Consider the following 25,295-nt stretch of genomic DNA (forward strand, 5'->3'; position numbering starts at 1 on the left):
ACCCCCTGCAGACAGCCCCTGAGTCCACCCATTCCAGCTGGGGGACTTGCAAACTTCCCTGTCGCCTCTGCCCTTTAAACTGAAAGAAAGCCATAACCTCGAATAAGTGGGGTTTTTAACCACCAATTTGCCCCACGCCTGGTGCAGTGGGGACAGCTGACTCCCTCAATCACTGGGGTACAAGTCAGGGGGCTCTTTCTGGGAGGTGTGGTGGGCAAGGCCATGAGAAAAGGCAGCACTTGGGTAGGAGGGGATGCCCTTCCCTTCTCATAACCTTACCCCACGGGGACTGGGGCCCTTGTGTGGTGAGGAAGCCCCCGCACCCCTGCAGATCCCCCTTGCTCTCCAGCGGCCTGCTCACTGTCTCCCTCTCTCCTGGTAGCTGACCACGGTGGCCGAGAAGTCGAGGGTGCTGCAGCTGGAGGAGGAGCTGAACCTGCGGCGGGGCGAGATCGAGGAGCTGCAGCAGTGCCTGCTGCACTCCGGCCCGCCGCCCGCCGACCACCCCGAGGCCGCTGAGACCCTGCAGCTGCGGGAGCGGCTGCTGTCGGCCAGCAAGGAGCACCAGAGGGAGAGCGGCGTGCTGCGGGACAAGTACGAGAAGGCCCTGAGGGCCTACCAGGCTGAGGTGGAGAAGCTGCGGGCTGCCAACGACAAGTATGCACAAGAGGTGGTGGACCTCAAGGCCAAGGTCCAGCAGGCCACCAGCGAGAACATGGGGCTCATGGACAACTGGAAGTCCAAGCTGGACTCGCTGGCCTCGGACCACCAGAAGTCCCTGGAGGACCTCAAGGCCACCCTGAACTCGGGCCCTGGCGCCCAGCAGAAGGAGATCGGGGAGCTGAAGGCTGTGATGGAGGGCATCAAGATGGAGCACCAGCTGGAGCTGGGCAACCTGCGCGCCAAGCACGACATCGAGACGGCCATGCACGTGAAGGAGAAGGAGGGCCTGCGGCAGAAGCTGCAGGAAGCCCAGGAGGAGCTGGCTGGGCTGCAGCAGCACTGGCGGGCCCAGCTGGAGGTGCAGGCCGGCCAGCACCGGCTGGAGCTGCAGGAAGCCCAGGACCAGCGCCGGGACGCCGAGCTGCGGGTGCATGAGCTGGAGAAGCTGGACGCGGAGTACCGGGGCCAGGCGCAGGCCATCGAGTTCCTCAAGGAGCAGATCTCCCTGGCCGAGAAGAAGATGCTGGACTATGAGCTGCTGCAGCGGTCGGAGGCCCAGAGCAAGCAGGAGGCCGAGAAGCTGCGGGAGAAGCTGCTGGTCGCTGAAAACAGACTCCAGGCTGTCGAGTCCCTGTGCTCGTCCCAGCACACCAACGTACGGAGCACCTTCTTGTGGGCTGTGCGGGCCCGTGGGCAACAGCAGCTCGGGCTTGAGAGCTGGCTGGGGAGGGCCTAGTGTTTCTGACCTCTTTTTTCAGCCCAGGGAAGAGTTCTCGTTGCCCCCAGGTACATGCCCATTGAGATATGGGGGCACTAGGCTCAGAGGAGGGAGCCTCTTGTCCCTCTGTGAGAAGGGCAGCTGGCCCTGTGACTGTGGGGACCCATGGTGGTCTGAGCTGACCTGGCTGGGTCCCCCACAGACCAGGCCTGGAGAGAGATGTACCTCAGAGCAGAGAACAGGCTTCCTCCAAGTCCCCAAGTCCCTGATGTGCCCACACATGTCCTGCTGTGAGTCCCTGTGCCGTGGGCTGGCATTGACGTGGACAAGCCTGCCCATCCCCGGGCTCCCCTCTCCAACTGGAGCGCTGACCCAGGGATCTGAGGGTGCCCTCTTGCTGCTGGTCCTAATGAGATGAGCCACAGTCCAGTGGTCACTTTCCCTGAGTGTGGGGTCCCGGGAGTGGGGTCTGGAAGGCTGGAGGGGTGGCCCTGGAGACGCTGCTGCCACCAGTATCAGCTTTGCTCCAAATCCAGACGTCCCGGCTGAGCACGCTAGGAGGCCCAGACGGGTTGTGTTCACTCCAGTGGGCTGGGAAGGGCCTTTGAGTGGCTCCGGGCACCAGACCTTGTGCCAGGCCCTATGTTGCCCCATTTCAACTTCATTCCCACGAGGCCGATGCTCCATTTCATAGATGATCCAACCAAGACCTCAAGACGAGTAACCTTCCCAGGGTTTCTGCCCACCAGTGGCAGAGGTGGTGCCCAACCCTGGTGCCAGAGGGCTGCCAGAGGGTGCTCAGGATGACAAACGTCAAGTTTGATATGAAGGGACAGCTAGCAGCATGATCGTTGCCTTTTTACAGGCCCCGGGGTTCTTGGGCTTCCAGTTCTCCTTCTACTTTTACACTAGAACTCAGATTCCAGCAGTAAGTCTTCAGGAGGTCCGAGGACAGGGTGCCTGTCATGCCTCGAGGTCCCACTGCAGCAGCCTTCCGGCCCCTTCTGCTAGGAAGTGACGTGTTTAACAAGTGCTCTCCCAGGATCCTGGGCAGAGAGGAAGGAAGAGCCCCAGGTTAGCCTGTGTGCATACGGCCTGATTGGCTTCTCAGGCCGGGGGGTCAGGCCTGTGACCCGCACATGGACTCCCTTGCGGGAGAGGTTTGGGGCTGCTGTAGCTCCACAGAGCGTGGGGGACAGAGGTCTAAGGGTGGCCTCCTGCTCCTCAGTCACAGTCCTCGGGTAGAGGAGTGGGTAGTGACCTCAAGAAGACCTCTCTTCTACATGCACAGGGTCTCAGTCTGGGCCCACATGTCCAGGTACAACTAGATATTTAGTCTAATGTAATAAGTATGAGAATTTTTAAAAGATGTTTTAGTGTGTGCCTCATTTTCCCTGCATTGTTTGTATATAAAGATCTAGGGCCGTGGTCGGTAAACCGCGGCTCGAGAGCCACATGTGGCTCTTTGGCCCCTTGAGTGTGGGTCTTCCACAAAATACCATGTGCAGGCCCGCACGTACAATGCAATTAAAACTTCGTGGCCCATGCGCAGAAGTCGGTATTTTGTGGAAGAGCCGGTATTTTGTGGAAGAGCCACACTCAAGGGGCCAAAGAGCCGCATGTGGCTCGCGAGCCGCAGTTTGCCGACCACTGATCTAGGAGCTTAGTTATCACTCGCTGCGAACAAAATGGGGCTTGGGATGTATGAGAAGAAGTATGAAGGGCAGGTTGATGGAGGTGACTGCCTCCTGATCTGCAGTGTTAGACTCTGACAGACTGCAAGCTCAGAGGACAGCCAGCGTGGACAGGAGGCCAGAAACCTTTGGAGAAGGAAGCAGTCAGGGGCCAGTCGATGTTTGCCCAGATTTTTTTTTCCTTGATCTTTTCTTCTTCGGCTTCTGAGTTTATTATTTAGAAGACGTGTTAGAGAGAAAGGAAGTAGCATTTCTTGAAGTCCCTCTGGGAGCCAGTCCGGAGTATGCTCTGCACACACTGCCCCACGGCAGTCGATACTTGTTTCATGGAGGGGAAACCGAGGCTGGAATCTTGCCTCTGGATGTTGATGGGAACCAACCCCTGTAGGCATCCCAGGGAAGGAGATGTCTGTTCAATATAATAAACATTTTCAACAGAGGTAGGGGCAGGAGGTGTTCACATGGCAGCCACACAGCAGCCTTGGGATGATGGGAACAGAGGAGGGTCCTCTGTTGTCAGGGGGGGCGTCTCAAGGACATCTGTGCTCCCGCCACTGCAAGTCCCCTTATGTAGTGTAGCGTGAAGTATGCTGGGCTGGCTGGGGCTGGGGGCAGAGGGCGGCGAGCGTCCCCCTTACAGTCCTCTTCTTTCAGATGATTGAGTCGAACGACATTTCAGGGGAGAAGATCAGGATGAAGGAGACTGTGGAGGGTGAGTGGCCGCTGGGCAGGCGGGACACTTGCTTTGGGGACAGGCTGGTGGTTCTGCCTTTGAGCTGGTGCCACCTGGTTTTGCATCATCTGCCATTTGGTGAGAGGTGCCTACTGCATGCACAGCCATCACCCCACCCCACAGGTGAGGCGGGCTGCGGCTCGGTTTATTGAGTGCTGGGCATACCTTGTTGTTTGTTTGTTTTTACATTATTTTTAAAATAGGTATAATCTACCAATGGTTCAAAGGATATAAGGTGAAGGGTCCTATTCCCTGTTCCCTTCCCAAAGGCACAAAGTTGGTCAGCTTCTGTCCCCAGGCAGAGAGCGTTTCCGCACATACAAGCAGACAGGTAACAGATGGTGCCATGGCTCCCACTCTGCTCGGTCCCTTACTTTTTTCCATTTAATAATGTGTCTTGGAGACTCTTCCTCATCACTACATTCTTTTCCGTGGTGCACAATATGCCATTGTGGAGCTGCCATCATCTGTTTAGCCAGTTTCCTGCTGATGGATTGTAGGTTGTTTTTAGTCTTTGTCTATTGCAAACACCTGCAGTAAATTACCTTCTCCTTGGGCTCAACCAATTTTAACTCCCACTGGCTGTGGTTGAAAGTGTGTTTCCCGCCCAGCCAGTGTGGCACAGTGGTTGAGCATTGACCCATGAACCGGGAGGTCACAGTTTGATTCCCGGTCAGGGCACATGCCCAAGTTGCAGGCTCGATCCCCAGTAGGGGGTGTGCAGGAGGCAGCCGATTGGTGATTCTTTCTCATCATTGATGTTTCTAACTCTCTCCCTCTCACTTCCTCGCTCTGAAATCAATAAAAACATGTTTTAATAAGAAAAAAAGTGTGTTTCCTCACAAGCCTCCCCAACAATGTTTCATTAAGCTTTGTGATCGCTGCCAATCTGAAGAGTAAACGATGTTGCCTGATGTAATTTCAATTTACCTTTCGCTCACTGTGACTGAAATGCCATTTCCATTTCTACTGCATCCTTTACCCATTTTATTCCTGTTGTTATTGATCTTTTTGTTCATTTTTTAGAAACTCCTTATTTATGACATTGCAAACATATCCCCCAAGTTGTGGTTTGGTTTTCTTATCATGGTATTTGCCATGCAGATTTTCTTAAATCGATCTTTTTTGAGGGGGACCTTCTGTATTTATTATTTTCATTAATTATCTCATGGTTTCTTCTAGTACTTTTTAGTTCTATATTCTATGTTTAAATATCTGATCCATCTAGAATTCATCCTTCTAGAAGGTGTGAGGTAAGGATCCATTTTTTTTTCCTAAAGGAGTACCCCATATTTGAAAAACTTATCTCCCCTTCTCTACTGATTTGAATTGCCAACCTTTTTATTTTTAACTTTCCTTATGTAACTGACTCTATTTCTGGATTTTCTATTCCTTTCCAGTGACTTTTCTATCTGTTCATGTGCCAATTCTATAATTTTAAAATTTTTTTAATTGATTTTAGAAAGGGAGGAAGGGAGCGAGAAAGAGAGAGAGAGACATTGTTGTGAGAGAGACACATCGATCGGTTGCCTCTCACACCCGCCCTGACTGGGGATCGAATCCATGACCTTCTGCTGCAGAGGATGATGCTCCAACCTACTGAGCCGCACCGGCCACGGCCTATAATGTTTTCATTATCCAAGCTCTGTTTGGTTTTTAATTATTGGCAAGGCTACCCTTGCCTAACTCTGTCCTTTCAAAATTCTCTTGGCCATTTTTTTTTTAATCCTCACCTAAGGACATGCTTAGAGAGAGGAAGGGAGACAGAGAGAAACATCGATGTGAGAGAAACATCTATCGATTGCATTTCATTCTCGCTCCAACGAGGGATCATATCCACAACCCAGGTAAGTGCCCTGACCGAGAATTGAACCGCACCCTCCTGGTTCATACATTGACGCTCAACCACTGTGCCACACCGGCCCGGTTCGTCTATCCAGTATTGAATGCACAGGGCCTTGTGACATGAGCACCATTATTACCATCTCCATTTTTCACTCGAGGAAACTCCTGAGAGTTAAGTTGCCTGAGACCACACAGTACTGGAGCCTTTAATTCAGAGTGAGCTACCCAGAGGGACGGGTGGCAACCACTGGACCCCAGCGCTGGACCTGGGGCATTAATGGCCCCTCATCTCTTCCTTCTCCCCTAGGCCTGCAGGACAAGCTGAACAAGAGGGACAAAGAGGTGACAGCCTTGACGAACCAGACTGAGATGCTCAGGGCCCAAGTAAGTGGTAAGTCTCCCGCCCGCAGGGCAGATGCAGGGGCTTTCCTCGGGGCCACGTGCCAGTGGAGCGTGGAGAGGGTTGGCATCTGGGTCAGGGTACCCTCCTGCACTCCGCCTTGAGGAGGAGGTGGCCTGGGCCAGTTCACCTACACAGAACTTCCATGGGCAGCAGGGAGTGGGGGGATAGTAGCCCTTTCATGGTCCATAATAGAACCAGGGACCCCAGCCAGCTTCTCTCGCCAGCAGCCACTCTGTTCTGAATACCACCAGGACTTTTTGGTTTCTCAGGCCACTTTGACACAGTCTATCTGCCCCAGCCCCTAGAGGAAATACCAGGGTTTTGGAATCGGGGGAAGGGCACAGGCTGCAACAGAGAGCAAGGCACAGGGGAAGTGAGGACAGGGGGAGCCCGGGTGAGGCAGGGCGTCTGGAATTCGTGACTTATTGACAAACTGGCCCTGCTTCTTGTCCGCCACAGTATCAGTGGTGGTGTCTGTGAGATGGCCCCTGTGCTGGGAAATGGCTCCCACCCAGCCTCTCTCCAGTTCCCATCACGTTCCCATGGCCTCATTCAGGGTCCTGCAGGGGGATTCACACAGGGGATTCATACCATTGGTTCCAACAAAGGTCAGCCGACCTCAGTCCCTCCAAGGCAAAGGTCAAGCTAGAGCCTGTCCCTGTTCAGGCAGGAGTGGAATGCCGGGCCTGTCTCGGGCGGACTGCTTCCCACCACCACAGGGCCCGGGCTCTGTGCTTGGGGTCCCAGTCTGCTTTTTGTGGCTGTTCTCTCGGCCCCTGGCTGCCCGGCTCTGCAGAACCTGAGAGACCCACTCAGTGGAGTGTGTCACTGAACACCCCCCTATCCCCGCCACCCTCCAAGAAAACTGGCTCCCTGCCCGGGCGCGCTGGTGGGACAGATTCCCACGGCGATCCTGACCCCCCCTTCTTTCCTGCTGGCTGACCCTCAGCGCTGGAGAGCAAGTGCAAGTCAGGGGACAAGAAGGTGGACGTCCTCCAGAAGGAGAAGCGGCGCCTGGAGGCCGAGCTGGAGGCCGTGTCCCGGAAGACCCATGATGCCTCGGGCCAGCTGGTGCTCATCAGCCAGGAGCTGCTCAGGAAGGAGCGGTGCGTAGCGGGCAGTGTGCTCAGACCTGCCTGGCCTGCCACCCAGCTGCCTTCCCTCTGCCTGAGCCTCACCCCACCCGACATTAGCCAGTCTTCTCCAGAGGTGGGCAAGGATGGCGTGGGTAGGATAGGTGGCTGGCATCACCAGGGGTCTCTGTGCTCTCCTCTAAGCTCAGGGGAGGCCTCAGAATCCTCCCTCACACAGTGCTTTCTCCAAGCAGAACTTACGGGAAAGACGCGTGGTTCCCAAGCTTCCTGGCCTTCACTGCTACCTTTAAACTCTTAAAATTTATTGAGGATTCCCAAGGAGCTTGTTTTTGTTTATTCTATATTTGTCATATTAGAAATTAAAACCGAGGAATATAAAAATATTTATGAACTCATTTAAAAATAATAAACCAATTGCATGTACTATAAATAACATGCTTTTGATAAAAAGTAACTGTTTTCCAAAACAAAAAAAATATTTAATGAAAAGTGGGGCATTGTTTAACATTTTGTATTCAGTCTTTGCAGTTTGTTGTTTTAGTTGAAGCATATTATGAAAATCTGGCCTTACAGTGATTTGTAGTTAGAAAAGAATGTATGCTAATACTGTTTTCACATCACTAATATGCTATATGACCCCAAGAAAAAATTCATTGTATGTTCATGAGAAATGATAGTGAAACTAGTTTTGACCCATGGACCCCTTGAAAGGGTCTTAGGGACCCCTGAGGGTTCCCCATGTCACACTTTGAGAACCACTTGGTTCCAGTTTATCGACATGGTTTGTGTAACCCATATGAGGCTTTAGGGGGGAAAATACACCTAGATGAGCATTTAAAAAATCAGAAGATGGCACATAAAATCTAGATTTCTCCAGAAGTTCTGACAACAATAGGCTGACTCCCAGCATAGTAACAACCAGTCATTGCTGGGGAGCGCCTGCACGCTCTCGGTGGTCAGGGACGTCTCGTGTCCCCAGGCCTCCACCCTCTTCATTATTTTACTCACACCCCCTTATGGGCATGGTTCGCCAGCCCCTGTAAACATCTGAGGTTCATCCTCCGATTGAAAGGAATCTTGTTAAAGTACAAGCACCTTTTTATAAAGGAAACGGTGTCTCTTCCCTTCCCCTGCTCTTCAGTCTGATGACACACTGGGAGTTTCTGTGCTAGATTTGCTTTAAATTTAGCACCTCTCTAGAAAATGTGGCCCTTCCCAGGGGGGAGTGAGACAGGTGCAGCTGGGGAACATTCCTTCCCAGCATGAACTCACAGCCCGGTGCTCCGTCAAGGCTCCACTGCTGTCTTGCCCCCCATTTCCTCCCTGTCCAAATCAGATACTTTTTCTCGATGCTCAGCCCAGTCTTGCCTCCTCTGGGGAGTCTGTCTTCCTGCTATCCACAGGCTCATTTCCTCCTCTGTCCCTCAGCACTTACTCAATTGCTACCTTCTTCTTTTTGGACATCTCACTCTGTCCAGTCCATTCTCGAGGCTTAGCTCTCAGCCCCTCTCCTTTGAAGCCTTCCTTTATCGACGTTGGCCACCATGAGCTCCTCCACGCGCCTGTGATGCTAAGGATGGGAGTGGAAGATCAGCTAGGAATGTGTTGGCAGATTAACCAGTAGAGATTTACTGTCCTCACAGAACAGAAATCTGGGAGTAGCCATGGATGACGGCTCAGTAGCTAAAAATATCAGTGCTAAGTGATTGGTTCTCTTGGACTCTTCCTCCTGGTTGCAAAGTGGCTGCTGGAGCTCCAGCCATCACATCCATAGCAGGAAGGAGGAGGAAAGGGGCAGTACCGGTGGACTTCCACTTTGTTCTCAACTACCCATGGCCACCTAGTGAGGGAGTTTCCCTCTCTCTATAGTAGTTGCAGGGAAGGGAAAAGGCATAGAAGGAGTGTGTCCTGTTCTCCGCCTGTGCCCATTGCAGACATCGCTCACTGACGGCCGCACTCTTTTCCACAGAGCCTGGATGTGCCTGAGGGTCATCCTCATCACAGTATTCCAGGCAGCTGCTGCCAGCTGGTTAAGGGTGGACATAGGAAAGAAAACTCATCCGATTTCAGCCATTTAAAATGTCTTGCTTCATGGGTGCCCTTGGATGAATATTTTGTGTGCTTTGCTTAATTTTTTAGTTAAATAAACAAATATTCTCTTTTGAAAGACAACAACTTTACAAACATTCTAGGAAAGGCCAAGTCCTCTTCACTGTTCCGTCCCTAAATCCTGGTCCCTCTTGGGCTGTGGTTGCATGATTTCATGCCTCATGTTTCCAGTCTGGCCCCTTCTGGCGCAGGGGCTGTTTTAATAGCCAGTCTCCCCGTCAGAGTGGCCGTCTCTAGGCATTTGGCAGATAGCTGGAGTGTGGGAGTGACTGTCGCTGTTCTGTGACCCCCCTCCCAACTCCCTCCCCCAGGAGCCTGAACGAATTGCGGGTATTGTTGCTGGAAGCCAATCGCCACTCCCCAGGGCCCGAGAGGGACCTGAGCCGTGAGGTCCACAAGGCTGAGTGGCGGATCAAGGAGCAGAAACTCAAGGATGACATCCGGGGCCTTCGTGAAAAGCTGACTGGGCTGGTATGTCGGGGCAGGGGAATTCGAGGGTGGGACTGAGGCTGCCCTGCTGTCAGGCCAGGAGAGTGGTGACCTCCTGGAGCCATCCCGGGAACCGCCAAGCCTCCGAGAATTCACAATCCCCTAGAACCACAGGGTCAGTGATGTAGCTCGTGGAGGGGTCACAGGCAGCTGCTTTTGCAGGCATTGTGGCCAGCTGCTGTGTGGCAGCCTAGGTGATGCAATGCAAAGGAATACTGTCTAAGAACCTGACCTATCCAGAGGTAAGATGGGCTATGCAGAGTGGTGAGCTCCCTGCCCAGCGAAGTAATCAACCAGAAAGCAGCTCCTTGTTCAGGGTCCTGCAGGGGGATTCACACATGAATGTCAGGAAGAAGGGGGCCAGTTTGTGTAGGAACAAGAAAGGTGTGTCTCCAGAGACCATCATGGGTGGGGCAGCTGTGTCCTGCTGGGTAGGGGAGGAGGAGTAGAGAAGTCACTATAGGATGGGGTCTGGCGGTCAAGAGGAGGGACCCATACAAGACAGTGTGGAGGGAGTAGGGAGAATCAAGAAGGAAAGAGGAAGGTGTCTGGATTTGGAGACTTGGAGGATGTGAAGCATCTGACAAAGCCTACTTCAGTGGGGACCCTCAGGTGAGGGAGGGGGGCCTGAGGAACATCCCCGTGATGCTCAGGCCTGGCCCAGAGATGGGGTGGGGCCAGGAGAATTTTCTGCCTGGAGGAGGTCACCCTCCCCTAACACATGCACACTGCACCCTCACGCATGTTTTTCCTTTCTCCGGCCACTTCTAGGACAAAGAGAAGTCGCTGTCGGATCAGAGGCGCTACTCCCTCATTGACCCGTCCTCAGCACCTGAGCTCCTGCGGCTACAGCACCAGCTGATGAGCACAGAGGACACACTGCGGGATGCACTGGACCAGGCTCAGCAGGTGGAGAAGCTCATGGAGGCCATGAGGAGCAGTCCCGACAAGTCCCCGGTGAGCCATGGGCCAGGGCTGGGCTGACCAGGCAAGCCAGTGGGCAGTGTCCTCATGGAGCAGGGCCCTATCCTGGGAACCCCTCTCTGCAGGGGAAGGCAGCCCTGTCCTCAGACACCTAGTCTTCACGGGGAGGCAGCCCTCTCTATCCTGGGAGCCCTGGTCTAGGGGGAGACACAGGCATGTGCTCTGAGAGCCCCAGCCCAAGGGTGCATGGCTTTGCCTGAGGGTCTCAGACCAAGGGGAGAGATGCAACCTTGCCCGGAGAGTTTCGGTCTACGGGTCCTGGGACCCCCATTCCGAAGAGCTCTGATCAGTTTGGAGCCTGAGAGGATCCTATCAAGAAGACATCGCCATCTAGTGGACGGACGAGGAACTGTTGTCTGGTGAACCTCACTCAGCATCTGCCCGTGACTCTTACAGGCCATTGGCAATTCGGGTTCTGCAAACGGCATCCACCAGCAAGACAAGACCCACAAACAAGAGGTAAGGAGCTCTCTGGTCCCGGGGGACACCGTGGAACTCCCACTGCACTCCTGCACAGGCAGAACAGAGCCTGACAAGTCACCAAAAATACAAACAAAGATGCATCATGCAAAGGCTTCACAATAGAGTCTCTCACAGAGGAACCCATGCAGTCCATCTTGATTCAGAATTCCTCTTGCTTTTTAACCTTGTTTCCCTGTTTTAAAAAAGTGTTTGTTATAAAGTAATACATGCCCCTTGGGAAACTTTTGAGAAAAAAGCAAAAATACATAAAGAAGAAAATACTAGGAGCCCTCCCACTCAGAGATGACCAAGGTTCGTGTTTTTGTAAGTGGCAGCCTTCCTGAACTTTCCTAAGTGTGTGTGTGTGAACACATGTATATGTACCATCAAGCCTCATTATTCACAGATTCCATGTTCGCAAATTTGCAACTAAAATGTATTTATAACCCCAAAATCAATATTTGCAACAATTTTGTGGTCACTTATGGACATGTGCAGAGCAGAGAAAAATCTGAGTTGCCTGACCTGCATGTTCCCAGCCGAGGGGTAACAAGGCTGCACTCTCCCTTCTTGTTCCAGCTCTCATACTGCAAACGTGTCCTTTTTGAAATCTAATTAGTGCCACCTTTTTCACATTTTTGTGCTTTTACTTGGTGATTTCTGCTGTTTACAATGACCCCCAAGTGATGGCTATGTGCCCTGCAAAGAAAATCTGTGTGTTTAAATAAGCTTCATTCAGCCCTGACGATATGATTCAATGGTCAAATGTCGAACTATGAACCATGGAGGTCACAGTTCGATTCCCGGTCAGGGCACATGCCCCGGTTGCAGGCTCGATCCCCAGTGTGGGGTGTGCAGAAGGCAGCTGATCAGTAACTCTCATCATTGATGTTTCTCTCTGTCCCTCTCCCTTCCTTTCTGAAATCAATGAAAATGTATTTGAAAAATCAATAAATAAGCTTTGTTCAGGCATGAGTTATGCAGTAAGTCCTCACTTGAGATTATTGGTGGGTTCCTGGAGATTGCAACTTTAAGTGAAATGACATATAACAAAACCAGTTTTACGATTGGCTAATTGATATAAACAAGAGTTAAGTTCCCATGGCATATTTCTGGTCACAAAAACATCGCCAAACTTCTAAATAAAGACCCCAAACACTTCTAATATTAAACATTGAAATAAATGTGAGCTCTACATACATTTAAGAAGAATAAAAATAGGTAAGATCATTATATTCCAACCTGCTTATTCCAGTTCAGGGTCACAGGTGGCTGGGTCTCTCCCAACAGCTCAAGGCACAATGTGGGACCCACCTGGACAGGACGCCCTTCCATCACAGCGCCACCCACACCCACACCCATACCCACACCCACGCGGACTGGGACAGTGTAGGCATGCCATTGTATCTCACATGCACGTCTTTGGAATGTCGGGGGAAACCAGAGCCCCCAGAGAAAACCCACGCAGACATGGGGAGGATGTGCAAATGCCACACAGACGGTGGTCCCGGCCAAGAATCGTCACCGTCACCATTATAACAAAATGATGTTATTTGAAGACCTGCTGTACTGTTGGCCTTGAGTTGATAATGAGTCAACAGCATGTGTTAAGTAAGATGTCTTTACACAGAATCACACATAAAACTGGTTATGTAGGATCAGTTGACTAAAACATCCTGATCAGAGGTTTGAGGGAACTTAAACCCATATTTCCAACTGGAGCCGTGGCTCAGTATTCGGTAATTCAGCGCAGGTGATGACTTCATAGAACATAACTACTGTGAATAATGAGAAGCTGTTATATGTGTGTGTATATGTCTATGCATGTGTGTAAACATTCACTTTATTTGGAAATCATTTCAAAATTACCAAAAAACTGCAAGAATAAAAATAGTACCTGGCATGTCATCTACCCTTTCCCACACTGCATTGTAAGCATGCTGCCCTGTCTGTTTCACCTTTTGCTCTATGTGTAGGTGTGTGTGTAGTAATGCCTGTAATTTTTTTCTGAACCATTTCAGTATAATAGCATGTCTTGGCCCTTAACACTTGGCTCTGTATTTTCTGAGTAAAAGGACATGATTATACATAACAACAGTGCAGTTATCAATTTCAGCAAACCTAACATTGATGTAAGATTTATATCCATTCTACTCTCCATATTCGTTTTCCCCTCTGTACAGGATTTGTCATAGGTTAAGTCAGCTTATTGCATTTAGCTGTTCTGTCTTGTTGGTCTTCTTTAATCTGGAACATGTCCTCAATTTCTCTTTGATTTTTATGATATTGACATTTTTGAAACATAGTCCTCACTCCTTTTTAAAATATATATATTTGTATTGATTTTTAAAGAGAGAGGAAGGGAGGGTGAGAGAAACAGAAACCGATGCGAGAGGAATATCCATCAGCTGCCTCCTGCATGTCCCCCCTCCTTTTTTAAATAGAAGATTCCTCATTTGAGGTTTGCTGGTGGGTCCCCGTGATCTGAGCCAGGTCCTGCATCTCAGGCTGGAACACTTCGTCAATGTCGTGTCCTCCGGCATCCCGACTGAGGGCATGATGTCCATCTGCCCTTCCCTCCTGATGTGAATTGTGATCACCTCGTCCAGGAGTTATCTGATTTCTCCACTGCATAGTTATTGGCTCTTTTCTAACCATCAGTCTGTGGAGACTGTAGGGTCATGTGGATACCCTCTCACTGAACCCCTCCCCTGGAATTCGCATCCGTGGATGACTCTGGCCTCAGCCAGTCTTTACTGTGATGGTTGCAAAGCAGCACATACATCATTTTAATAGAGTAAGTCTCACACTATATTCAATTTCACCTCCTGTATTTTCCACTGAATATTTTATTTATTTATTTATTTATTTTTAAATATATTTTATTGATTTTTTACAGAGAGGAAGGGAGAGAGATAGAGAGCCAGAAACATCGATGAGAGAGAAACATTGATCAGCTGCCTCCTGCACACCTCCTACTGGGGATGTGCCCGCAACCAAGGTACATGCCCTTGACCGGAATTGAACCTGGGACCTTTCAGTCTGAAGGCCAACGCTCTATCCACTGAGCCAAACCGGTTAGGGTGACTGTTGTGTTTTAAGAGGGTGTCTGGTGGCCCCACCCCACAGTTAACACCTGCTTTTACCCATAGTGTTATAGGCACCCACCTGGGGCCCGGATGCCAGCCCAGTAGGTGGGAAGAGCCCAGCACTGGCTCTGCACCTGGTTTGCTATGTGACCCTGGGCAAGTGAGGCTGGAGGAACTTTCCTTCCACCCTGGACAGGAAAACCCCTGAGCACACATGCTCACCTGGAGATAGGAGAACCTTGGACATAGAATCAATCTGCCAAGGGCCAAGGAGAGAACTGGGTGGGGCGGGGCACAGAGTTGTAAGGGGGGAGTGTCAGGGTGCTGAGAGCCAGCCCCGTGTGGCTTCGTCTACCCTTTGAGGCACAGGGGTCATCCCAGTTTGCAGACATGAACACCAGGGCTTGGAGTCTCACCTCCAATTTTTATTTTCTTGGATCCAACCTCCACACAGGAACGCAGGGCTCTGTACACCCACCTGCTCTTGCCTCTTCTCCTCAACTTCCCCTAACAGCTCCCACCCTCCCTCCTATCTCACCACTCTTCAACAGTCAGCAAAGAGACTTTTTTCTGCCCCAGGGCCTTTGCCCATGCTGTTCCCTCTACCTGGCACCGGTGGGTTCTCCTCCCACAGCCCCTCCTTTTTTACCTCCTCCCCTCTGCCACTCCTGATGACACTTGCTGATCAAGCCCTTGCTCTCTCCAGGACAAGCACTGACCCTGAGGGCCATCATGGAGCAGCCCCGTCCACACCGGAGCCACTCCTTTCTGCCCCAGTGGCACCCCCTCCAGGCAGCGGCCAGGACTGTTACTTTGGAGACAAGAACAGTATTTGTAACAATAATGTACCTACCGTCTGGACAATCCCCACCCTCAACCCCCTGCCGGACCAGGAGGCTTCCTCAAGCACGAACTTCCACAGAGAGCGGTACAGCCCGGAACCTGCAGCCCCGGAACCTGCAGCCCCGACGCCCGGACACCCAGCAGCTTCTGGAATGTGTTTGGGGGAGGCTGAGGCTATCCGACCAGGCCCTCTCCCCAGAACGAGCTGCCCTGGGGACCATTCTGAGCTCGTCCCTACCCTCCCTTTCTTCCCTTCCTTCTCCAGGGTCCCCCTCGGGTCCCAGAGCCATGGTCCCAGGAAAGGTCAGAGGAGGCCCAGGGTCTCCTTGCAGGCACCAAGGAGCCAAGTCTGGACCTCAGGAGCCACTGAGGACCCCCTTTTCTGCACCCACTTCCCGGCAAGGCAAGTCTCAGGGCTGCTTGTCCCCACATCCTGAGCCTCCTTCAAGCAGTGGTACAAGCTCCCCTTAGCCTGTCTGCCCAGCGAGTCCCAGGTTCAAGGTGTTGGGGTACAAGGTCCTTTCCCCCCAATACCAACATACACACACAACTCCAAGCTGCTGGCCAGAGGGTGGCCGCTAAGGCCAGGAGCACAGTATTAGGAAAGTGGGAGCCTGTCCTCACCCCCACATCGACCTGGCTTGGAGCTGGGGCAGGGTGGCTGCAGGGGAGTTGAAACCAGTGGTCCAGGCATATTTTAACTGGTCGGTAATTCGGTGTCCCCTGGGCTGACTAGCTGTTCCAAAACTGGGCCTCCCCCCTGCAGGTGCACTTGTGCACACCCTGACGTATACACCCACTGACCCTTGACTCACGCACACTCACAGGGGTCACATGGGGCCATGCAGGTGGGGTGTTTGCATCAGCCATGCTCAGGCCACACAGGTGCACACACTTGGGTTCCAGGACTGAGCCCCAAGCCAGGCAAGGTAGTGACTGCACACACCACAGACATTCCTGCAACCTGGCAGTGCACGCACGCACCCAGGTACACGCAGTGAGTGTTCAGGGGTGTGTGTGCCAGGCACAGGCATCAGGATGTACAGGTACCAACAGCCCCTTTCAATCTTACCAGGCCCCGGCCCGGAGCCTTTAAACCTTGTCTCCAGAAAGAGAACCCAAGGGATGTAGTTGGCAAGAAAAAGCTAAGCACCTCCCCCCCTCGAGCCCTGTGAGTCTCTCCAGGCCTGTGTGTGGCAGGAGAAGCCAGCTCTGGCCCAGCAGTGCCCACCTCTAGAGCTGGAGGGCCCACAGGCCATGGCCTTGTGCCCAGCACTGCTGCTGGGGGCACGGGGGAGCCTAGGGCCCCATCATGGCGTTCCCAAGGTGCACCAGGACGGGTACACAGTCTGCCCAGGGAGCAGCCCAAGTAGCCTGCAAGTGCTCCCAGATACAGGTGGGTGGTGCTCACCGCCTTGCCATCAACCTTGCCATCGTGGGGGCAGCCAGTTTGTCCCATCAGCCCCCTCCCCCTCCCTGTTGGCTTTTGGTAGCTCTCGCATGCTGTTTTATTAACAACAGTCTAGGAGTGATGCTCTAGTGGCCTAACCCAGAGTTAATACTACTCTTTTCAGCAAATTCAGGCAGCTGCCCCCCCAAAGGAGGCGCTGATTAGCCTATAACAGTCAGAGGCCCACACCGGAGGGCTGAGCCCCAGATGGGTTTGCAGGGGGCAGGTGTCACAGAAGCGATTTCCAGTGAGCATCTCTGACCAGTGTGGACTCAGCCACATCCCGCCAAGTCCTCCCCACGCCCTTCCTCCCCGAAGTGGAATTGTTGAAGTGTGGCAAGTCCGTGCTCGAGACAATAAAGCTTGTGACTGAGGTCCAGGACCTGTGCCGTGTCTGCTTCTCTCTGTCGGTGCCCTGGCCCCCAGCCTCTCCCAGCTTGTGGGCACGCTGGTGCCAGGACTTGGTCTCCGTCCTGTTCCTGGTGGGCTGCCTGCCGGTTTGTCTCGGGTGTGGATGGCTGGTGAGGCCCTCAGAGGGCCTGGTGTTGAAGACGTCCGGGGCTGAGCTGCCTGGTTTGGGTTTGAACGAATCTTGTTTGCAGCAGTTCTTTGAGAGGCGGAGGTCTGAACTTGAACCTCTTAGAGTTATAAGTGGGCCTGCAAGAAAAGAAAAGTCCCCCAATATGCGAAATAGGGATGGGTCAGCCAACACCAGTTTGCTGAGTTAGGGAGAACACTTTCAAGTTCAGAGCCAGTTCTGTCCTACCGCCAGCTGTCTGTAGGTCGCATGAACAGTCAGCGTCTGCAGCTCTGTGGTCCTTTTACAGGCTTTGCCCTTGAGGTGGCCTCCCCGGAAGACGGAGCAGGCCCTCGAGGCTCCCAGCTGAGGGTCCAGGAGCACCTGCCATTTCTCAGGAGCTGCATCAGCAGGTCCTGGAACAAGCGGTGGGGCCTCAAGGGGGGACAGGGCCTGAAGGGAAGGGCCATTTGTGCCGTGTGGACAGGATTAAGGAAACCCGCAAAGGGCTCTGGGAGCCATTCCTGCCCAAAGGGCAAAGCAGAGGGGCTGTGACTGGAATGGGCCAACGTTGCAGCTGTGGGGGGACTCCAGCAGGTGGGGTGGCCCCAGGAGCTGGAGGACGAATACCCTGGCCTCTTCCCGCCCTCCCGATGCCTCTCCCCGTTAGTTAAACCCAAAGCCAAGGCCAGGGGGCCTGTGGGCGGGCGAAAGGCCAGCCCTGGGCCCAGCCAGGAGGGAGGGAGTGCAGAGCGGGTAGGAATGGAGTGCAATCCACACAGTATCCGTCACAAGATAGATTTAAACAGTGCCCTATTCTCTGGGCTTCTGCTGCCTTGAATATAAATGGTCTCTGTCCTTCCAGAACTTTCTTACCAGCCCAGCATCTGAAATTCAAAGAGCTGCTGCGAACACCACTTCTCTTCAGACCGAACACCACTGTGACCTGTGGTTCCTTTCACCCGAGGCACCGGCTCAGCCCAGTCACTTGAAGTCATGACACCAAATATGTGTGTGTGTGTGTGTGTGTGTGTGTGTGTGTGTCCCCATCCCAGGGACCGCTTGCTGCTGCAGGAGAGAGAATTAGCTCAAGTCCGTGGAAACTCCGGGCCAGGGGCTGCGGTCAGAGGAGAGCAAGGCCCCTGCCCACGTGTGGCTCCCAGGCCAGCAGTCTAGCTCCAAGTCAGCTTCTGTGCAAAGGGTGCTGGGTGGGGGAGGACGGAGAGGGGAGTAGGCGGGACTGCCACAGGGAGAGAGGCGGCTGGCCTCCCAGGTGGGCGGGCTTCCCTGCTGTCACCAAGGCTGAGGGGGCCAGGAACTGGAGGCCCGGTGGCCGCGGGCTTGGATCTCACAGAAGGAGCTTCCTGAGCTGTCTGTCCAGGGAGCGCATCCAGGAGGCGCAGGACGAAGGAAAGCACCAGGAAGGAGGGGAGGCCTCCGAGGGGGGAGAGGGGCGCGAGGTGGCCATGACAGTCCACTCCCCAGAGCAGCCTTCAGTGGCATGTGGTGTGGGCCGCTTCGGGGAGGTGTGCACAAACCCAAGGTCTGGAGGGCAGCCTCCACCCTTCGGAGCTGTGACCCTGGGGGAGGCGTCTCTCCCAGGACCACCCTGCTAAGAGCTGGCACTGGACACCCTGGGTCCAGCCAGCCTGCCACCCTCTGACTGTGCGGGCCAGGCCCACTGCTCCACTTGCTTGTGGGACGGGAAAAAAAAAAGCGATCTCAGGCAGGTGGGGTCCAGATGGTGGGAGAGATGGACACTGACCAGCATGTAGGTTGGTGGCCCAGAGAAGCCCTGCTTTAGACTAAAGGCTCAGCCCAGTGGTTTCTCCCCTCCTCCCCTCCTACCGGGGAAGTTGCCCGTTCTCCATCCGGGGGCACCACCCCAGCTCGGTGGGCCCCTTGACAGTCCAGCAGATTGCTCAGCCAGCGTGGGAGGAGCCCCTCGCCCCTGCCCCAGGCACCCCTGCCCCAGGCACCCCTGCACTGACAGCTCAGGAGCCGCCCACAGGTCCGGGCTTGCCTTATGCTGGGATGGGGCTCAGAGCCGGCCACTCAGACAGGCGTCCCCACACCAGCCCTGCATGGACTTTCCTAATTTTAAAATTTTCAGATAATTTCAGACTTAAAAGAATTGCAAAAATAGTGTAATTCCTATATCCCCTTCACCGCCTTCCCCTCACGTTACTCTCTTGCACAACCACAGTTCAGTGACCCAAACTAGAAAACTGACATTGGTAGGGTACACCTGGCCAAAGTACACGCTTTGGATTTCATTAGTTTTCCTCCGATGTCCCTTTGCTGTCCCGGGATCCCATCGAGGACCCCGCACGGCACGCATGCGTCACGTCTCCTCCATCTCCAATCTGCAACAGTTTCTCGGACCTTCCTGGTCTCTCACAACCTCGACGCATCTGAAGAGCCCCGAACAGTGATTTTGTTGCACGTCCCTCAGTTCGGTTCGTCTGGTGTTTTCTCGGGATTAGACTGAGCGCAGAGGTGCCGTGCCCTCCAGCGCACCGTGTCGGGGGAGCCTGATTCCGGGTCATCACCAGTGATGGTCACTAAGCTGATGTGCAGAGGGTTCTCCAACGTCCACACAAAGACGCGTGCACAGCTGTTCGTAGCGGCATTACTCACAGTGGCCAGGAAGTGCACACAGCACCGATGTCCGTCAGTGGAGGGATGGATAAAGTGTAACACATCCATACGATGGATGTTATTTGGCCGTAGGAAGGAATGAAGCACTGATACGTGCTGCCATGTGGATACAACTCCGTGAGCTGGAGGCCTGGGGTTTGCTCGCCTTGCCTCCATCCAGCTCCAGGCCTGCTCTCGTTCTCTGGGATGCTGTAAGGGGGTGAGGGGATGCGTGAAGAGGGTTCTGACAGTGTCCTTATCTGGAATGACCAAGGAATCCCAGCTTCGCCGTTACTCTGACATCTAATGACAAAGCTGTCCAGACCATACTCAAGCTGACATGCTGTGGAAAATACCCCGTTGGATTCCCCTTTTACGCAATATTCTCTAGGATGGGATCCAGAAGACAAGACGTCTCAGACATTTTAAAATGAGCCCTGTGGGAAGAAGAAACCCTCGCAGGGTGATGATCTTTACTTTAGTGCTGGCTGTGCAAGAAAATCCAATACAATCGATTAAATAAAAACCGGAAGAAAAAAGGCAGCTACAGAATGGAAAGGAAACAGGAGCCGGGACGCAATTATTTCGTGGCACTCCATTACGACTGACGAGTTCTTAGGCTGGAAGGCCAGGTTTGACGCAGGACTCTCGGAAATTAAAAAAGAAGTGAGTGGAAGGAGAGCAAGAAGGGAAAAAGTAATTAGGTGGGAAACAGCGCTTCAAAACAGATCATGACCGCCTGGCCAGCGTGGCTCAGTGGTTGAGCGTCGACCTATGAACCCGGAGGTCAGGATTCGATTCCCATTGGGGACACGCCTGGGTTGCAGGCTTGACCCCAGTGTGGGGCGTGCGGGAGGGAGCCAGTCGATGATTCTCTCTCATCGTTGATGTTTCTCTCTCACTCTCCCTTCCTTTCTGAAATCAATAAAAATATATTTAAAAATAAATAAATAAAACAGACCATGATCTTCACCCACCGGATATCCAGTTGCAGGAGGCGCTGCAGACAGCGGAGGGCCGTGCGGCCTGGGGCCAGGAAACGGGTGACTTGGAGCGAGAGGGCGAGGAGGATGGTCCAGGCTACAACCCCGCTGATCAGAGTAACCGACGGCCCGTCCCCACGGCAGGTCGATGGCACGGCGTCTGAGGCTATGCTGAGAGGGTCTTTATCTTCTGTTCTTTTTTTCTGAGAAAAAAATAATTTTAGGAGGATATTCTTCTCATAACATTCATCATCAAACTCCATAAACTGACCATAAAATATCAAATAAAAGGAAGAAACAATGACTCCCAGGTTAGAGGGAGAACCCACCACGCAGCGTCTGCTGACTTTCCAAAGTAACGACCGCGAAGATGGGTGGAGCGGGAGAGAGCCGGGCACCTAGGGCTTCGGGGGCGTCCCTGAACTGAGGTCGTTATTTTTTAAATGTCTCGTAGAGGAATGCTCCTTTATAGTCATTTGAGAGGTGTTAAGAATATTTTATAACACTTTCTTTATAAACTTAGTGCCCAGATTGATGAATCTGAGTGTGAACCAGTGGAATCACCACTAAGATTTAAAAAAAGAACATTTCCAACTCCAAGCAGGCTCCTTCCCGCCCCTCCCAGCCCACACTCGCCCTCCCCACTAAGAAATAAGCAATATCTCTGCCTCTGTCATCATAGGGGAGTGTTGCTCGTGTGCTGTTTGGGGTCACATTGCGCCTCTGAGATCCTCCCCTTTCTTGTGTGTGGTAATAATCCGCCCTTTGCTCGTTGCTGTGTGGCATTCCGTTGTGCAGTATACCACAGCTTAGTCACCTATTCCCCTCCCTTTGGCATTGTTTGTTATTTTTTAAACTGTGATATAATTAACATGGAACATTATGTTGGTTTTAAGTGTACAGCATAATGATTGCATATTCGTACATATTGTGAAATGATCACCACGGTCAGTGTAGTTTACATCCATTACCTCATATAGTCACAGTTCTGTGTGTTGTTGTTTTTCCTTGTGATGGGAACTTCAAGGTCCGTTCTCTTAGCAACTTCCAAATGTACAAATCGGTATGATTAACGATAGTCACCATGCTGTACATTATATCCCATGACGTTTATTGAGTAACTAGAAGTTTGTACTTTCCGATCCCTTCACCCATTTCACTCACCCTCCACCCCACACACCTGGCAACCGCCAATCTGTTCTCTGTATCTGTGGTTTGGCTGTTTTGGGTTGTTTTAAGATTCCGACTATAAGGGCGAGCATACCGTATTTGTCTTTATCTGTTCTTCTCTTGATACACAACGGGGTTAGAAGTATTGTGCACTCTATCCAGGAGACCTAGGACATGATGAAGGCTCACAGTAACACTGTACAATCAGATGGACAGACAGCCTGACGCCAGGACCTGGGAGGTCCGGCGACATTTATCAAGCCTCTGTGTCCCCTGACCCAGACCTCGGGAACGAACTCCGTGTGCTGGGGAGGGAGGCCAGCACCATGGCAGCCTCACAGGAGGCGCCAGGCCGGGAGGCCGGGCTAAGGCGCACACTGAGTCTGCCACCCATGTCCACCTGGGAATCAAAGCTGGACAGCAGGAGTGGGCACACGGAGCCCTCACTCTGTCTGTCTGCGCTGACCGAGCCGTTCCCAGAAAGTCAGGAAAGAGCGGGAGCAAAACTCAGCAGTGTGGGCCCATAAAACACCACCGAACAAAGGAGGCAGGGCATTTGGGAGACTCGGAGCAGAAGATGGAACCTCTGAAAGCAATCAACCACAGAATCCAGAATTACAAGCGTGTGCCTGAAGACACGGTGAGATTTCTGTTTCGGGCAATGCAGCAGACTGAACTTCATTTGTAAAAACACCTCGATACAATTTCTCCTGATATGATGTGCCAGATAAAATATACCACTCATGCTGTTAGGCATGTGCTGAGCCTGCGGGAACGTACAGGAAATCCCCGAGGGCTGAAGACCAGGGTTGGAAGCCAGAGGGTAAGCTGATTCGGGAGCTGTGACTGCCCAGGCTGTTCCCGTATCGGAGACCCAAAGGCTGGGGATATTACAGCCACAAGGGGCACAGGAGACTGGGCTTTGCAAAGTGGAAAATTGGAACCAAGACTCGTTCGAAAGTCAAAACGACAGAACTACAACCTCCTGACAAGTATGGACTAGGTGACAAGGACACTTGAGTATCTTGGCCTACTCTCTCGGTGAGGGGGAAAAAAATTCACAGACTTTCTAACAACCCAAGCCCCGTGAGAGACTGGAGTCTGACTATGACATTGGGGTGATTCAGGAAACAATAAGCAGGCAAATGACTTTCAAGTGGTCCTGGTACAGAGCACCTGGCAGAAGCCAGTGCAACCCCCTCTGAAAGAATGTGCCATCATCCCCGGCCTCCAGCATTCCCACTGAACATGAGCTCACAAGCCAAAATTTATTTATTTATTATTATTTTTTAAAATATTTTATTGATTTTTTACAGAGAAGAAGGGAGAGGGATGGAGAGTTAGAAACATCGATGAGAGAGATCGATCAGCTGCCTCCTGCACACACACCACTGGGGATGTGCCTGCAACCAAGGTACATGCCCTTGACCGGAATCAAACCTGGGATCCTTGAGTCCGCAGGCCGACGCTCTATCCACTGAGCCAAACCGGTTCGGCAACAAGCCAAAATTTAATACACAAAGCAAAAGCCAGGAGAAACAGTATTCAGTATTTCAGATACTGGGATTATTTAATACAAAGTACAAAATGCTTATCTTTCAGTTTTAAGGAAATAAGATTGAATTAAAAACAGGAGCAAGGAAACATGATACTATTAAGAAAAGAAAGAAGGCCAGACTGGCTTGAAAATATCTAATTAGAAATTCTAAAATGGAAAATCTCATTACTGAAATTAAAATTCAATAGATACTTAAAGCAAAAGATTAAACAAAGCTGATGGGAAATTGGAAAACTAGAGATAGCTCAGAAAAAATTACCTAGAGGTAAAAGATGGAAAAGACTGGTTAAGATCCACAAGGAACCCTTGGCCGAGTAGCTCAGTTGGTTAGAGCATCGTCCCCATATGTCAAGGTTGTGGGTTCAAGCCCCCATCAGGGCACATATAAGAATCAACCAATGAATACATAAATAAGTGGAACAACAAATCATTATTTTTCTTTTCTTTCTCTCTCCCCGCCCCCCTCCAGTTTTAACAAAAGAAAAGGTCCACAAGAGAGCTTGATCGTGCTTGGCATTGTGCTCAATAAATATTTGCTGAATAAATAGAAGACAGAGAGAACAAAAGAAAAGCTTTTATGTGTGTAATTGGATTCCAAAAGAAAATAGAGAGAATTGAACAGAAGAATTGTTTAAAGAGGAAACACCTGAGAAATTACCAGAATAGACACAAAAGGTATAAACGTGAAATACATAGAATCACGAGCATCATAAATGAAAAGAAACCCAGGCTTAGGCACGTCTCCTTGACATTTGCAGAACCTGAAAGATAAAGATCCAAGCAGAACTCACAGGATAGAACCATAACACAACTTTATTTTTGTCTGCAATTTGTCATGAAACCTGTTCAAGTGAGGGTGCTCCTGCCCCACCCCTGCCCCAGAGCTTGGGCAGACCCCTCCACCTCAGCAGGCACTCAAAGGTCAGAGTACCAAGGTCACTTTGATTGCAAGCATAGGCTCAATTCACGACTTAAAATAGTGGACACCCGTCCACTGTGTCCCCCAACTTCGAGGAAAGCATAATGAGCTCTCCAAGGGGGTCTTAAAGCCCCACCTACGCGGCTTCAGTGGGGAGGTGGCAACCTCATCCCCACGCTCTCCAAGCCAGGGGACCTTCCCCAACCTGCCTTTCCCCCAGGGGACACTTGGCAATGTTCCCAGACACCCTTGGGTGCTCACGACGGGGGGCGGGGTGGCAGGGAGGGGGATGCTGGGTCTCTGTGGGTAGAGACCAGGATGCTGCTTTGTGGCCTGCAGTCCACAGGACAGACCCCAGAACAATGACTCATCCAGCCGGAAGGCCAGCCGGGCCGCGGTTGAGAGATGCTGCTCCGAAGCAGCCCTCCTCTGATTCTTTCTCATCTGCTCCCCCTCTTATGCTCCTGATGGGGTGAGCCGCCTGAGGGGGCCTTCGATGGCTGACAGGGCCTTCCTTCATCCTCAAGAGGCGGTGCTATGCGGCCGCTGAGGCCCACGTTCCACCCCTGACTCACTAGCCCACCTGTGGCCCCGGGCACGGCCTCGGTTTCCTCATCTGTAAAATGGAGCGTGATCCCCACTCCTCCGGGCATGGCGCAGGCAGGCCCCTCCTAGGGAAGACTAAGTAGACCTTGGAGCAGCCGTGTTCGGGCGTGGGACTGAGTCCCCGGGACTGCAGCGAGGAGTGGGGTGTCCTCAGCACAGCTCTGCCCGATGTACATTGGCCCTTGGAGGGCGCCCCCTTGGGACAGATGGGAAAGGCACCTGATCAGGCTTGAGAATGAGACATCTTGGTTTGAATGCCAGCTCAGCCACTTACCTGGTTTATGACGTTCGCCAGACTTACACTTCCCTGAACCCTTGCTTCCCAC

At 52.3% G+C, this 25,295-nt stretch overlaps 1 protein-coding gene across 3 annotated transcripts in view; it reads left to right on the forward strand.

The window, feature by feature from the left end:
• The window catches only part of CLIP2 (CAP-Gly domain containing linker protein 2), a 69,972-nt gene extending 53,017 nt beyond the window's left edge, over positions 1-16,955 (forward strand). For all 3 annotated transcript variants that reach the window (XM_070412808.1, XM_070412810.1, XM_070412809.1), the window contains 8 exons: positions 383-1,318; positions 3,730-3,787; positions 5,961-6,044; positions 7,006-7,162; positions 9,571-9,730; positions 10,520-10,705; positions 11,129-11,191; positions 14,990-16,955. In XM_070412808.1, coding sequence (XP_070268909.1) covers positions 383-1,318; positions 3,730-3,787; positions 5,961-6,044; positions 7,006-7,162; positions 9,571-9,730; positions 10,520-10,705; positions 11,129-11,191; positions 14,990-15,001 — 1,656 coding nt within the window. In that variant the 3' untranslated portion in view covers positions 15,002-16,955. The remainder of the gene's footprint in view (positions 1-382; positions 1,319-3,729; positions 3,788-5,960; positions 6,045-7,005; positions 7,163-9,570; positions 9,731-10,519; positions 10,706-11,128; positions 11,192-14,989) is intronic.
• The last annotated feature ends 8,340 nt before the right edge of the window (positions 16,956-25,295 follow it).

This window comes from Myotis yumanensis, unplaced genomic scaffold, assembly GCF_028538775.1.
Source record: "Myotis yumanensis isolate MYYU_CA2020_CCGP unplaced genomic scaffold, mMyoYum1.0.hap1 SCAF_4, whole genome shotgun sequence".
In the NCBI taxonomy this organism is placed as follows: domain Eukaryota; kingdom Metazoa; phylum Chordata; class Mammalia; order Chiroptera; family Vespertilionidae; genus Myotis; species Myotis yumanensis.